This window comes from Primulina eburnea, chromosome 2 (genome assembly GCF_022965805.1).
Source record: "Primulina eburnea isolate SZY01 chromosome 2, ASM2296580v1, whole genome shotgun sequence".
NCBI classification, from domain to species: Eukaryota; Viridiplantae; Streptophyta; class Magnoliopsida; order Lamiales; family Gesneriaceae; genus Primulina; species Primulina eburnea.
The window spans coordinates 3,378,453-3,392,841 of NC_133102.1; the positions used below are offsets into that span (position 1 = coordinate 3,378,453).

At 33.7% G+C, this 14,389-nt stretch overlaps 2 protein-coding genes across 9 annotated transcripts; one reads left to right on the forward strand and one right to left on the reverse strand.

Moving 5' to 3' along the window:
* Window positions 1-1,061: 1,061 nt before the first annotated feature.
* On the forward strand, window positions 1,062-5,189 carry LOC140820241 (peptidyl-prolyl cis-trans isomerase FKBP20-1-like). The gene is made up of 6 exons (XM_073180582.1): window positions 1,062-1,220; window positions 3,074-3,202; window positions 3,674-3,807; window positions 3,887-3,966; window positions 4,297-4,389; window positions 4,892-5,189. The coding sequence occupies exons 2-6, from the start codon at window positions 3,094-3,096 to the stop codon at window positions 5,034-5,036; spliced, it is 561 nt and encodes a 186-aa protein (XP_073036683.1). The 5' UTR covers window positions 1,062-1,220; window positions 3,074-3,093; the 3' UTR covers window positions 5,037-5,189.
* A 601-nt stretch (window positions 5,190-5,790) lies between these two features.
* LOC140820250 (E3 ubiquitin-protein ligase SDIR1-like) lies at window positions 5,791-10,466 on the reverse strand. Of its 8 annotated transcripts, none has more exons than XM_073180622.1 (10): window positions 10,281-10,466; window positions 9,322-9,390; window positions 9,011-9,101; window positions 8,835-8,889; window positions 8,694-8,746; window positions 8,371-8,599; window positions 8,127-8,238; window positions 7,288-7,333; window positions 6,279-6,404; window positions 5,791-6,037 (listed from the first exon to the last, which is right to left on the reverse strand). In XM_073180622.1, the coding sequence occupies exons 3-10, from the start codon at window positions 9,086-9,088 to the stop codon at window positions 5,912-5,914; spliced, it is 825 nt and encodes a 274-aa protein (XP_073036723.1). In that variant the 5' UTR covers window positions 9,089-9,101; window positions 9,322-9,390; window positions 10,281-10,466; the 3' UTR covers window positions 5,791-5,911. The 8 variants fall into 8 exon arrangements, with proteins under 8 accessions (XP_073036723.1, XP_073036718.1, XP_073036711.1 ...); XM_073180617.1 differs by having other exon boundaries at window positions 9,011-9,112; XM_073180610.1 differs by having other exon boundaries at window positions 9,011-9,151.
* Between the last annotated feature and the right edge of the window lie 3,923 nt (window positions 10,467-14,389).

A 14,389-nucleotide genomic window follows, 5' to 3' on the forward strand; every position in this document is an offset into this window, starting at 1 on the left:
GCTCGTGGTTTTTACCATAATAATTTTTAGAGGTTTTTCACGTAAATATAGGTGTCTAATTTATTTTTATTTTTATATTTATTTTCTCAAATAACCATATGTGAGATCATCAATAACTAGCAAGTGTCACATGAAATTGTGTGCTTTTTGAAATAAGTTTTTCTACGTGATAGAAATATAAGTTTGAATAATAGCACGATATAAAATTCACAGTAACAATTTTTAAATTTACTAAGTTTAGTAGCAGAAGATATTTGATTTGAAAAAAAATTGAATGATATATTTAAAATAACGTTTATTTTGAGTGTATTTGAAATCTTTTATAAGTATTATTGAGATTATGTAATTTTAGATGAAGTTGATTTTAAAATTAACTAAAATGTTATCGATGAAATTTGAAATTCATACACAACATGTTCGAACTATTTTAAGATTCACAGTGTTTCATTGAAAGCAAGAAAACTAAAATATTTTGCATAATTTCACTTCGAGTATGTCTCATATTGACGATCTCATTGATTTTATTTGTGAGACGAGTCGATTCGATCTATATTTATAAGAAAAATAGTTCTTTGATATAATAATTAATATTTTTTCATGAATCAAACCGAGACAAAGCTTTATCTCGTAAAATTGATCCGTCCGAATATTTCATATGATTCTTTTATGTTACACAACCGTGGTTCAAAGTTAGATATTAAGCATTACTTAATTACAACAAAGTAATTAATTGGAAATCAACCTAATATTTTTATGACAAAAATTTGTGTGATACGGTCTCACGTGTCGTATTTCGTGAGACGGATATCTATTTGGGTCATTCATAAACAAATATTACATTTTTTGCTACAAATAATACTTTTTATTGTGAATATAGATAGGATTGACACGTCTCAATAAGATATGTAGGACTGTCTATGCAATCTAATAAAAAAAGAACTTTTGTTTGATAGAAAAATAAATTAGAAAAAATGAAAAGGCCAAATTGTGTCATTCCACGCGCTGTTCTCGCACGTGTGGTATCTACCCTGCCCTTCCATGAAGATTATAAAACCAAGCAAAATGGGACTGTGTAAACAAAGGCACCGAGACGATACAGCAGACGCTATATGGCCGGCGATCTCTATCTCAACTACACCTCCGCACGACGATTTACCCAGTTTACCCTTCATCCTTCCTGGAATTACTGTCCTGCCCTCTGCCCTCCACTTTCCTCTCAGGTGCGCATACCTCTCCGCTTCTTAACTGATAAAAGTATTATGCTCTGTTTCACAGTATTGTTGGATGATTTTCTTGAATTTGGAGTGTTTTCACTCCACGTGGTTACCAATTTATGTTGAAATTTTGAACGTGGAAGAGGAAGGGTAAGAATTGATGGGTTGCGATTGGGCGTTGTTTGGATGAAGTGGTGTAATATATGTCTTATAAGCTTGTAAGTTTTATGCGATTGTAGTGGTTCATTGGATATTATTGGAAAAGGTTGTTTTTCACTTGGCAATGATATGGTGATTTTTTGCTCCATTTTCTTAACCCCATACATAAAAAGAGAGGACTAAATGGTTTTTCTTTGGTCCCAGAATAATGGGGGATCTGAAAAATGAGTCTCTCTCTTTACTCCTTAAATTTAAGAAATGAGCAAAATGGTTCTTTTTCTAGCGGGTGGGTTTAAAAAAGTGGATGTAAATATGTAATTGCATGTGCTTCTCATCAAGTCGAGCTGTTGAAATTTTTGACCTTGAATTGACACAAGCCCACAATGTTTGTCAAGTCAATCACCAATTAGAACCCTGTGGTGGCTCGAATGTTTTGAATGAGGTACAGATGTTGAGTTATCAAAATTCTTGAATATTTTTTGGAGAAATATTCTATTATTGATGGTTTTCCCGGTATAACTTTCATATGGACCTAACAGAAAAAGACCAAATTTACTTTAATAAATTTCTTATTGGACTGACATTGCAGAGGCACCAAAGCGCATCATACCACCGACCAGCTATCCTTTAAACCTAAAAGAGAGGTCTTTGTTGTTGTGCCATGAGTTTGAACGATGCCATTGGAGTGTTTGAATAGCTATGATATAGCTATAAACTGTTTTCTTATGTTTTGACGTTGTAAATTGCTACTTATGGTTGAACATAACCTTTTTAACAAGTCCCAATCTTTGAGTGGTAAGTGATTCAAATATTGTGATTACTTGTTCAAGATGGCAAAGAGATTTCTTTGTTTACAAGCAGCCGTGAGAAGATTTGTAGGTTATTTAACAACGGTTTTTGAATTTCCTTTCAATGCGCTGAGTTGACATTGTCATTAGCTGGATGATGTTCTGGTAAAATAATAGATTTTATTAGTTCCATTCATTTTTCCGTGTGTCTTATCTCACTATTTCATAATTTTAGTCAACGATTTGAATTAATAGAATTCAAATATTTACCAAATCTGAAAAGATCTAACTAGCCAGAAATGATTCATTGATACAACACGAGATACACATTTCATCGAAGTGAGGTATAAGAATGCATTATATTCTAGTTATCCATTAGCATGAGTAAAATTGTTGAACATTATAAAACAAAACATCGTAAATACTGGAAATCATTGAATGATATAAGACAAACTTTGGTATAACTATATAAAACAAACATCAATATCTAATGGGAAGTATAGAACAAGACAAAACAAACATCATTAGATATGAATTATGATCTTATTGTTTTAACCTTGAATTCACAAACACTGCATCTAAGTTGTTTTTGAAATGCGACTTGAGCCTTTAAGACACTTGAGACGCTTTCATCACTAGCATGCTATGCCTAGGTGCATGGGTTATGCTTCACTCTACCTTTTGCCTAGGGACACACTTTTAATAACTATAGAAGCTGGAACATGTAATCTGTGATTGGGCCGTGCCTCTATTTGATTTTTTTCATGTTAACCTCTATCTTAATCCATTTTGTTCCTGGGCTAAAAAAATGTACATGGTTTGATGTACATTTTTTGGGTAAAAACAATTGTATGCTTTATCGTGCATTTTGCACGTGTAATGCTATGTAGCTCACTATCTTTCCACCGTCAGGCAATTAACGAATAACAATCATGAGTGATTCTGTTGATTTGACTGGGGATGGAGGTGTCCTGAAGACAACGATACGTCGAGCGAAAGCTGATGCCATTGCTCCTTCAGAGACCCTTCCTCTTCTCGATGGTATGCTGATACAGATCCATGCACATAGAGTTCCTTGGTACTGTGGAGTTTGCTTTACATCTTCATTATTTTTACTTGGGTTATACATCATCTGCGTGTTTCTATGAAAATGGCGTGCTTAGAATTTTTGATAAATGGAAACACATTTTTGTGAGTCACGGTGTTTTTACTTTTTTCCTGAATATGGAGTAAAGATTTGCTACCCGTGATAACTTTTCGAACTTGAACCATGTCTCTTTGTTTACATGCAAACACTGTCAAACATGTAATAGATTGGTTTCAGGACATGGACATTTGGTACTCATGAATGGAGTCGTGTTTCCTAAAACTATTGGGATGAAAATTTTAAATATATGAAGTTTCCATAAACTGAAACTTCCACGTCTCTTTTCTGACGGTTAATATCCGTGACATTTGTGCTCGTACTGCTTAGAAGGATTAATTTTTTAATATCTTGGTTCTCGTTGACAGTTCATTATGAAGGCATTCGTGCCGAAACTGGTGACGTCTTTGATACTACACATGAGGATAACACTATATTCACCTTTGAACTGGGCACCGGATCTGTGATTAAAGCATGGGATATTGCACTGAGAACCATGAAGGTGAATATAACTGTATTCATGGAGCTATTATTGAACATTATTCTTCCTTAATCTTTTGTTCCTTCTCTATTTTTGGCAGGTTGGTGAGGTTGTAAAGATCACCTGTAAACCAGAATATGCCTATGGTAGTGCTGGTTCTCCACCTGATGTTCCCCCTGAGTACCTATCTCTTCTTCTTCACTTTGAATAAGTTTCATGAACAGAAGCTACTAAGATTATACTTTTGGTTGCCAGAAAAATATTTGATATCATTATAACCAACAGTTTTGTGATCCCAGACACATTTGAACAGTGTTCAGCAACTTCCTTATTTTTGCTTGGCTTTTTTTTCTTTTTATATATGGTAGTTGATTTCGAGAGTCGAATACATTTCCCAGATTATGTCTATTTATGGTTTATAATAACACATTTTTCTGTATAATCAAAGTTATTCACTCAAAATAATGTTTCTTGTAATCTATGCATATCATCTTTGAATTGTATATGCAGTTCAACGCTCATTTTTGAGGTGGAGTTGGTAGCATGCCGTCCTCGTAAGGGTTCTAGTCTAGGCAGTGTTTCAGATGAGAGGGCTAGACTGGAGTAAGTATCATCTGTTAAATTTTCATTCTAAGCAGTCTGCATTGATTTAATTTCCCGTTTATATGACATCCACACTTATTTAGGGTTTGGAACAATAATAGAAACAACTTCGGAGTTTTTGGACAGTTACAATTATAATGATACCTGCCTCCTAGCTGAACACAGTGAAATACATGGGGAGTCCTACTTCTAAAAACACACAATCCCTTTTTTTAAACTCGATTCTCATCCCTGTATTATCTACAACGAGAACTGTTGTACTCACAATTTCAAACCTCGAGAGAGTTTCACTATCATTATGTTAACTTGAGAGGTGATCTAAGAAGCTCAAGATGTTCAAATAAATTGGTTGACGACGCCTGAAGTATGAACAATAAAGTTGATTAGAACCTCAAGCGGGGTCGATATTCGTTTCTTCTATGATTTGATATGTGTTTTAGAACTGCATTAAAGTTTACCAAATTTGAGAATAGATGGATGTTTATGTTACATATTTGTCCAGGGAGCTCAAGAAGCAGAGGGAATTGGCAGCTGCAGTGAAAGAAGAAGAAAAGAAGAAAAGAGAAGAAGCAAAGAAAGCTGCTGCTGCTAGGATTCAAGCCAAACTTGAAGCTAAGAAAGGAAAGGGTAAGGGTAAAGCTACATAAAGCTCATTGGCCTTGTTACTTGTAAAGTATTATTGCATGAACCTATTGTATTGAGAGCTTCAATGGATATGCTTATCTGAGATATTATGTAAGCAGGTATCAATGACTTAACTGATCAAATCTAAATTAGAACTGGTACTCTCTGTGCACTCACCTTTGATTTATTTTTCTCCGATTTAGTCTTTATGCTGCTATATGTTCGCTACATGCTTGAACTTGATCATAGTAAAAGTTCGTTGAAAAAAAAAGGAGGAAATTTGACATGTATATAATAATCGAATTTTTTTTCAAGTGCCCCAAAAAAAAACATTGTTATCGGCAGCTGATTCAAGTGCCCCCTAACCGAACAGAACATGAATGGTCGCCTACAAATCTGTTAGTTCTTGATCGAAAGGATTTCGCAGTTGCAAGGAATTCGTCAAAATCCAAGACCTTTGACATTGTTAACCTTTTCAAGATAAACTAGACTTTGCCTTCTCGTCAATAAGGAAAAAATTCACACAAACGTGCATTGACGTATACAAAATTCCTTTTTCAATGATATATAAATATATAATCAATTAAGCTCGCAAGGTATTAAAAATTGATATACACCAAAAGGGTCGAGTCTATGTCACAGTTCAATGCTGGACATACTCTATGTTACATTTTGTATCGCGTCGAGTCTAATATCGAATGTGGCTAGCCCCATTCTATATATCTATGATTATGAGGTAGACGGGGCAGTAGTATTCAGGAAAGGAAAATATCGGAATCAATGCAATTAATAAATATCTTTATAATCTATTGAATCCAAGTTTTGGACCAGTTTACATATTTATACCTCTATGTAAAGACAAGTTAGCACATAATCTTACATCCCCAGAACTGTAAAGCTAGACTATATATGAAGCATCGTCTTCTCCTTGTCCAGCCTCAGACCATTGTGATCCGGCTCTAAATTTGCAAACTGGGCATGTCCCTTGTTGCCGTAGCCATGGATCAATGCAATTTACATGAAACTGTAAAAGAATGCATGGATAAATCGATGAATGGCCTATAAAGAAACATAGTAACCAAGTACGACCTCCAAACAAGGGAATGAGGCTGTACATCACAACATTGATTACACTGAATCACGTGAAACACAAATGCAATGCAACAGTTATTAAAAGAGTGATGTATACATCCATATTTTATGAACGAAGATACAAGACTGCACAAACATATCCAACAAACGAAAAAACTGTACTAAAGACTAACCTGGTGCAAGCATGGCAAGCTACGAATGAGCTCTCCAACATCAACTTGTTCCAGGCAAACACTACATGTCAAATCATCATCCGAGGTCTTTATTGACCCTTGTGCATTTGAAGGATCTTGCTTCTTCTGCATTTTTTTTTAAAAAAAAACAGAAGGCAATTTGTTAATGATGACATCATTCATCAACAATGACCTGCCATGCAAACTATACGGGCAAAACAACAAAAGTGAGGGGATATATGGAAAGACTTTTTTTCTAAATCCCATTGCTTCATGAAGGAGAAAATGCAATAGCAACAGATAGAAAAAAAATCTAAACATACCATATGCATAAAAAGCATTAGAGTTAAAATTTTACTTTTGCTTTTGGAATCTCTTTAAATACCCAATTACTATAAAAAATAATTGCCAGATAAGCACCTATATGATCATACAGCTAAAGTAAATTTATGTTTTTCCCAAAAACAAAACAAAAATACAATAAATTACTCAATACATTATGAAAAAAACCCATTTTCTCAAATAAACCTAAAAAACAATGGAAACAAAATCCATCATATCCATTTTCTGTCAACTTTCAATCATCTTTTTAGGCTGGTTATTTTCCAAAATCGTTACACAACTGCTGATAGCTGTGTAACTTAACAACAGGAGTCACAGGACCAAACAAATAAAGTTGCCTATGTCAATTAGCATATATCAATATGTACCACTTTGAATGTTTCAAGTTGTTTTTATCACAATACATACATACATATATATATATACATACATACATACATATATATATATATATATATATATATATATATATATATATATATATATGAAAATAAAATATGTTTAAGACGCAATGGTTGACATACATTTCTGAATAGTAGAAATGATTGTGTATTCTCTCCAATGCCTTAAATAAATTTGAATTGAAAGCAAAAGCGAATAAAATACCTAGTGTCAGCACAAAACTCAGCTGATATAAAAAATAATAAAAGGGGAAGAAGCACAGTACCTCAATTGAAGTTGAAGAAGAAGGTTGCAGTACAGATGGACCAATGCTGTCAAAAGGACCAAAGAAAGATCCATGAACAATCAGCAAAGAGGTAAAACCTTATTTAATGCTGAAAATTTTCTCTCAAAGAAAAGAGAAAACCATCTGTCATGCCGTGTTCCATTTTTCCCCTCATTCCCGCACAAAAAATGAATAACATGGTCCAGGGAAACAAACAAATTGTCAAGATTTAGAAAGGAAACACTCCAACAAGCAGTCCATTCAACACTTTAATGAGAAAAGTTGGAATTACTGAAAATTTTTGAACTTTAAAAACTTCAAGACTTTACCCTACAATGCAGTTCAACACAATCACCTAGCAAATGCACAAAAGGTAACAAAAACAATTGAACAAGAGTAGATATCCAAATCAAGTAATACATATTTATACTTGCCTCTCTTGTTTGCTGCATTTTATAACATTGCCTGGTATGATAGCTTGTCAGAATATATTGAAACATGAAACCAACTAAATGTGCAAGTCAACCTCCAAGGTTAAATGAAGGATTTCTAGAACATAACTAGAAACTAGAACAAAAAATTTCTAGAGCGACAATAGAGTGTCATCATAGAAATAAGCTAAAATCATAGTAAAAATACTACTACTGACATATCAGAGGCTAAAAAAAACAATCTAATATAGCAACAGGGAAAAGGTGCACTAGAACTGACAAAAACAAAATTATTTTTGCCAAAGTCCTATTAACAAATATATTAAATAAACATATACTATATGAAAGAATAAAAGGCAAAAAGATTTTCATATTTTACTAAAAGGAAAATTTTCCACCTCAACTAACCTTTGAGGGCCTGACACCTTGTACTTGTGAACTGGAAGAGCATTGATCTCTTCCTCGGTCATAGAGGCCGCGGGGATATTTTCAGCATCCAGTGCTCGCAATGTTTCATAATCTGGACGGTGAATAACATGCAACTCTTCATCAATTTTTTTTTTAAAACTTAATTCTGCACATCTCTAAATGATCACCTACAAATAGGACACTTTTATAGCTTGATACCCGATTTTCCCACAACATATAATACCTAAATCATCAAATTCCCTGTCCAGAAGAGCGAGCTGGAGTCTGAGACCTTGCAACCTCCCCCTCGTCGCGAGAGCTATAGATGGTGGCATATGCAGCCGTAGTTCTGTGTGGCCAAGAAGTCCACTAGCAGCAACAGCATGAGCTTGAGCCTGTGCTTGTAGTTGCTGACAAGTTGCGTACATCCTAAGGGTGGTTGCCATAAAAAAGACACCAAGCACAAGCCAAAGCTTTGCAATGTAGAAAAGAGAGTAATGACTCAATATTTAGTATTTAACAACGGATTGATGTGAATACGCCAATTTCATAGAGAAGAACACCAACCAAAAAATTAGGAGACATTTGATGCGAGTTCAAAATCATAAACAGCAATAGCACTGCCACATAAAATGACAAATCGCACAACAGTCAATGGGATGAACTAGCACAAAGGGAACAACATAAAATGGTAACAAGAAATAATACCCGTGACAAGAAAAGCAAGCGAGTTTGTATTGACTGGTCGTGCAGCATGAACCCGCTGCTCAGAATTAATTAAATGACAATCATGTGTCAGAGAGAGAATTGTTATCGGGCAGTGAGAAAAATGAAGACAAGTCCACAGTTTACATGAGCAAAACTAGAAAATGCTAGCATATTACCACTGCACGCCGCTCAGGCATCAATCCTTGGAAACCAGTTTCTATATCTCCTCTCGTGCCTCGGAAAACAAAACTCATGGTACTTCAAAACCTGTTGCAGCACTAAACAACAAATTGTTTCTTACAGAATGCGAATTTATCCTTCCATAAAAGTAATAAACTGTAATAGATTAACATTCATCTGACAAAAGAAATAGAAAAATACAACAAAGGTTCTGCAGATTGAGCTATGCCTAAACTTGATGATAAATCAAAATTTTGTACGAATAAAAGTGGAAATACACTCAGACCCATGAACGCCAACCTCTCACCTGTTTTAGTCACAAAAATGAACTCCCATCCTCAAATTTCATCAACTCGCTGCAAGCCCTCTATCGTATCTTAAAAAAATCAACGTGTTTGCAAAGTATCACAACCAAAAACAACTAGTTATAAATCATTAGCATTTATTCTAAATGTTCAAATAAAGTTCCCTGTCGAAACAAGTTGTTATCCACAACCTTCTCCATGTTAGCAACTGATGAGATTCAGTAAAATATATCTCTGACATAGGAAAAAAGCAGCTATCATGCTTTCTCTGCAACAACTATCGCTTAAAGTTGGTCCCTATTCCCTACTGATGGTAGGAGATGGCATGCCGGGGTGAAGAAGGTGGCTCCATATGGAGAGAATGTGGGATCTCTTTGGAGAGGTAATTTCCGTGTTTTTGGATATCTTTTCTTTTGGAGGTGTCGTATATAGGCCATCTAAATAATGGCTTAGATAGCATCGCGTAATTTAATGAAGAAGAGAATTCAACCAACAAACAGCACAGTGTCCACTTAATACACCAGCACAAAATCTAAACAATTCGATCAATCAAAGACAACTCCTCTCCAATTTTGCCGACGAAAATAACATGGACACTATTCTAGATCAAATTTCACACATTTCACCATCCCACCCTCCTGAACAAAAGAAACGAAACAACCAAAAATTTGGTGCAAAATGTATGCTCGAGTTCACCTCATAACACGAGCTACAATACAAAACATCAAATAATTTACTACCAAGCAAACATGACCACAAAATTGCAACCCCATACAATCTTTTTTGCACGCATAACATCGCCATTAAAAAAACATCGCCATTAAAAAACATTAATCTTCCAAAGAGAAAAATATTCGATCCCATTTCTCCTAACATTGATGATAATTGCTTCCATTAAAACAACAAAAACTCGCAATGCTACACGAGCATCCAAAATTGGAAAACAAAACAAGGTTCCTACCCAGATGGATTCCGCTGAAATTCCAGGATCATATAGGAAAAAAATGTGATCTTGGTTGGATCTATGTGGGTTCCGAGGCACAAGAATTGAGTTGACACGAACGCGTAGGGCTTTCTTATATTATATTATTATTATTATTACTTTGAAAACCCCATTTTCTTCGCAAGTTTTTGGAATTTATGTCGGAACCATGTCATCCATAAAATTTCTTCATGCCACGCCGTCGTGTTGGTATCGGTATTGGTTTTTTATTTTATTTTTTGATTCTGTATAATTAAATTACTTTAAGTCCTTAAACCCTGATTATTTTTCAATTCATCCCTCAAGCTTTTAATTTTTGCAGTTTAACCCCCTTTGCTCTTTCGACACTCTAACATCAAATTAAAACAAAAATACTCATTCATGAGCTGTTCGAGTTGATGAAATATATAAATGTTTTGATCAATAGTTACGAGCTCAACTCACCCTACCAACATTTTCTAGGGTGTGATTGTCTCACGTGATTTGTTTATCTAGTATATTTATCTAACTAACGTGGTTTGTAAGCTACTGCATTAATTCGAGAGTTTATCAAATACATATTGAAATATAGCAACTGTGGGCTCCATCGTCATAAAATAATAAAACAAAAATACTCCGACAAATCTAATGATTTTCTATAACCGCAAAAAATGTACAATATATAGACTATATTTTGTATATTAGGTAACATGTAAGTGATCTTGTAACGGTTAATATGTGTGTGGCGCTTAAGGGTATTTTAGGTGTTTTACATATATTAATGTAGCTATGATTTTTATTATATCTGTTGGTACGTAGTTGTCAATGTATTACTATTCACATACATAGAGAAAAACATAGAGAGACAAAAAAATAATTTTAAGAGTGGACGTGTTCTTGTAAAATTCTTTTTGTTTTTAAGATGCATTATAATGAAAATTTGAAACGGTGGCAAGTAGGGCGTATCTCTGACATAAAGAATGTGAGAGAATCATTATAAATCTTGTGTGTACTCGTGTTTATCTTTCGTCATCATTTATTGCTTTCGATAATCAAAACCAGAACTATAATTTTGAAAAACTGGTATCACAGAGTGTTAGGTTCGATTGGAAAACAATGACTTGCAAATAAGTTTTGGCACATGAAATTGAAAATTTGATGGCAACAATTTTACTTTTTAGGTGATGCAAATCGATGATTATATGTATAGTAAAAAACTACATCAACCGTTTGCAGGGAAAAAAAATTGCTAGTCGATAAATGAAATCTCCTTGATAGACAAATGTTAGGTGTTATTCGATCGTTGCTATCAAAGAATGTGACTCATAACATTGCAAAGGGTAAATCGACTTTGGGTTTCATGAAGATTCTATCAGATATATACAAGAAATCTTTAGTAAATAATAAGGTATTTCTTATGAAGTTTTTAATTTGAGGATTATAGAAGGGGCTCATGTGGTAGGACATCTGAACCAGTTTAATACAATTTTCAATCAATTATCTTCCATTGCAATTAATTTTGATGATGATGTTTGTGCTTTGATATTTTTGGTGTTTCTACCTAACAATTTGGAAGCAATACGAGTTCCGATTTGTACTGTTGTTGACCGTGAAAACTGAAATTTAATGATCTCAGAGATATAATTTTTATAGAAAATCTCCAGGGAATTGGTTCTGGTGAAACTGCGACATCAAGTTCCACCGTAAATATTGAAGGCATATGTGGAGGGATAACACAAATTTTAATCGGAACATAGACTTATCACGATCAAGGAATGCTAGAAATAATTCCAAATATGGCAGAAATATGGATTTTTGGAACTATGAGGGATAAGATCATATGAAAAAGAATTGTACAAAGGAAACACTTTAAACATGACAACTGATGAAATTCATGATACACTACATTTGTTGTCGACAATTATGTTGATTCATGGATTTTAGATTCATGTACGTCTCTTCACACTACTCCTTGTCAGGAAATTATGAAAAATTATGTTGTTGTAAATTATGGAAAAACATATCTAGCTAATGAGAACCTTTGGATATTGTGAATATCATAGACATTCATGTGAAGATGTCAAAAGGAGACATGTGAAAAATATAAAAAGTTAGATATATACCGAAGTTGATACGAAATTTTTTCAGTGGGACAACTTGATTGTGAAGGGCATAATGTCACATTTTCTGATGATGCGTAGAAGATTACAATCGGTTCTATAGTTGTTGCACGTGGGAAAAAAAAAACTAAAACTCTTTATATGACTTTCAATTGTAGAGCTATGATTGTTGTTGCTGGTAGCTGTGACAAGTCATATTTGTGGTATTGCATACTTAAAAAACATGACTGAAAAGTGGATAAAAATTCTTGTATCGAATTGGAAAATACCAAAATTGAAAATTTGTTGTGTTCTTTGAAAGCAGAAAAAAATAAGTTTATCTAAATCAAGGAAAGATCCTAGAGAAGAAAAATTGGAGTTGGTGCATACTGATATTTGGGGGCCTTCACCTATGAATTCTATTGACATTCATTGATGATTTTATCAGAAAGGTATAAGTTTGATTTTTGAAAAATAAATCCAATGTATTCTATTTTTAAAAAAGTGGAAAGCCAATGTAGAAAATGAGACTAATTTAAAAGTGAAGTGTCTGAAATGTGATAATGGTTGTGAATACATAGCTGATGAATTTAAGCAATATTGTGTTGAGAATGAGATAAGATGATGAAAAGTATTCCTAGAAATCCTCAACAGATCAGTGTCGTTGAAAGGATGAATATGCAATTTGCATATTCAACAAATGGATGTAAAAATGGTATTTCTTCATGATGATTTGAAGGAAAAAATTTACATGCAACAGCCACAAGATTTTGAAGTAAAAAAAAATGATAAAATGATGTGTAAACTTCAAAAGAGTGTGCAAGGCTTGAAACATGTGCTTAGACAGTGAGACAAAAAGTTTGACACTTATATGAGCATTAATGATTTTTTGAGATGTCAGATAAATCACAGTTGTTACATCAAAATGTTTGGCAGACTTTATATTATTTTACTATTTTATTTTGATGTATATTAATTGTTTGAGCTAGTATGTTGGAGATTGATAAGATGAAAAAGAAAATTTCTGAAGAGTTTGCAATGAAATATTTGAGTTCTGCAAAAAAAAAAACATTTATTAGGATGAGAATTATTAGGGACAATAAGTTATCTCAAGAAGAACATGTGAAGAGAGTATTTCGCGGATTTTATATGGATAAAGCAAAGCCAGTGAACACACCTTTAGCCGATTACTTGTCTCATGTATTCAATGTTATGTAATAGATCAGACATAGCATATGCAGTGAGAGTTCTGAGTCGATTTATAAGTAATCAAGGAAAACAACATTGGGTGGTGAAATTGACTCTAAGATATACGTGAGGTACTAAAAATTCGGCTTTATGCTTCAAAAATTGGATTTTGGCTTGCATGGATATGTTGATACTGACATGACCGGTGATGTAGATATAGATAGAGTAGTACTAAATTTCTTTACACATTAGGTGATTATGTTGTTAGTTGAGTTTCGAAATTACAAAGATTGTTGCATTTCTACAACTAAGGATGATTTTGTTGCAAAAAAATATACATGTTTGATATCACTTCATAAGATCAGCATTGGAGGATGGATTCTAGCTCTTGAGAATGTTGACGAAAACTTTGACAGTTGAAAATTGAAGTTGTGCGTAACTTCAGATGGACTTCTCTATTGAGGAGTGAGGAGTCGTTGCCTCTGCGGTTGGAAACATTGATGATGCTGGACTAGTCTCCAAGTGAGAGATTGTTAATATATGTGTGGAGCCTAATTATTTATTTAAGGGTATTTTAGGTATTTTACATACATTAATGTAGTCCCGATATTATTTATACCTATTTTGGTAGTTGTCATTGTGTTAGTAGTCACGTACATAGATAAAAACATACAACAAGAAGAAAATAATTTTGAGAGATGACATATTTTTGTAAATATTTTTGGCAAAAATTTGTGTGAGACAGTCTAAGTAGTCGTATTTTTTTAGACGGATCTCTTATTTGGGTCATCCATGAAAAAATATTACTTTTTATGCTAAGAG

What these genes read in the sequence shown, in the direction of transcription:
- LOC140820241 (XM_073180582.1), top strand. Translation starts at nt 3,094, where the DNA reads ATGAGTGATTCTGTTGATTTGACTGGGGATGGAGGTGTCCTGAAGACA. An exon ending in GACCCTTCCTCTTCTCGATG is followed by an intron (nt 3,203 to 3,673) that starts GTATGCTGATAC and finishes TCTCGTTGACAG; the next exon opens with TTCATTATGAAGGCATTCGT. An exon ending in GATGAGAGGGCTAGACTGGA is followed by an intron (nt 4,390 to 4,891) that starts GTAAGTATCATC and finishes ATATTTGTCCAG; the next exon opens with GGAGCTCAAGAAGCAGAGGG.
- LOC140820250 (XM_073180627.1), bottom strand. Translation starts at nt 9,088, where the DNA reads ATGAGTTTTGTTTTCCGAGGCACGAGAGGAGATATAGAAACTGGTTTC. An exon ending in TGCCTGAGCGGCGTGCAGTG is followed by an intron (nt 8,890 to 9,010) that starts GTAATATGCTAG and finishes AATTCTGAGCAG; the next exon opens with CGGGTTCATGCTGCACGACC. An exon ending in CAGGGAATTTGATGATTTAG is followed by an intron (nt 8,239 to 8,370) that starts GTATTATATGTT and finishes TTCACCGTCCAG; the next exon opens with ATTATGAAACATTGCGAGCA.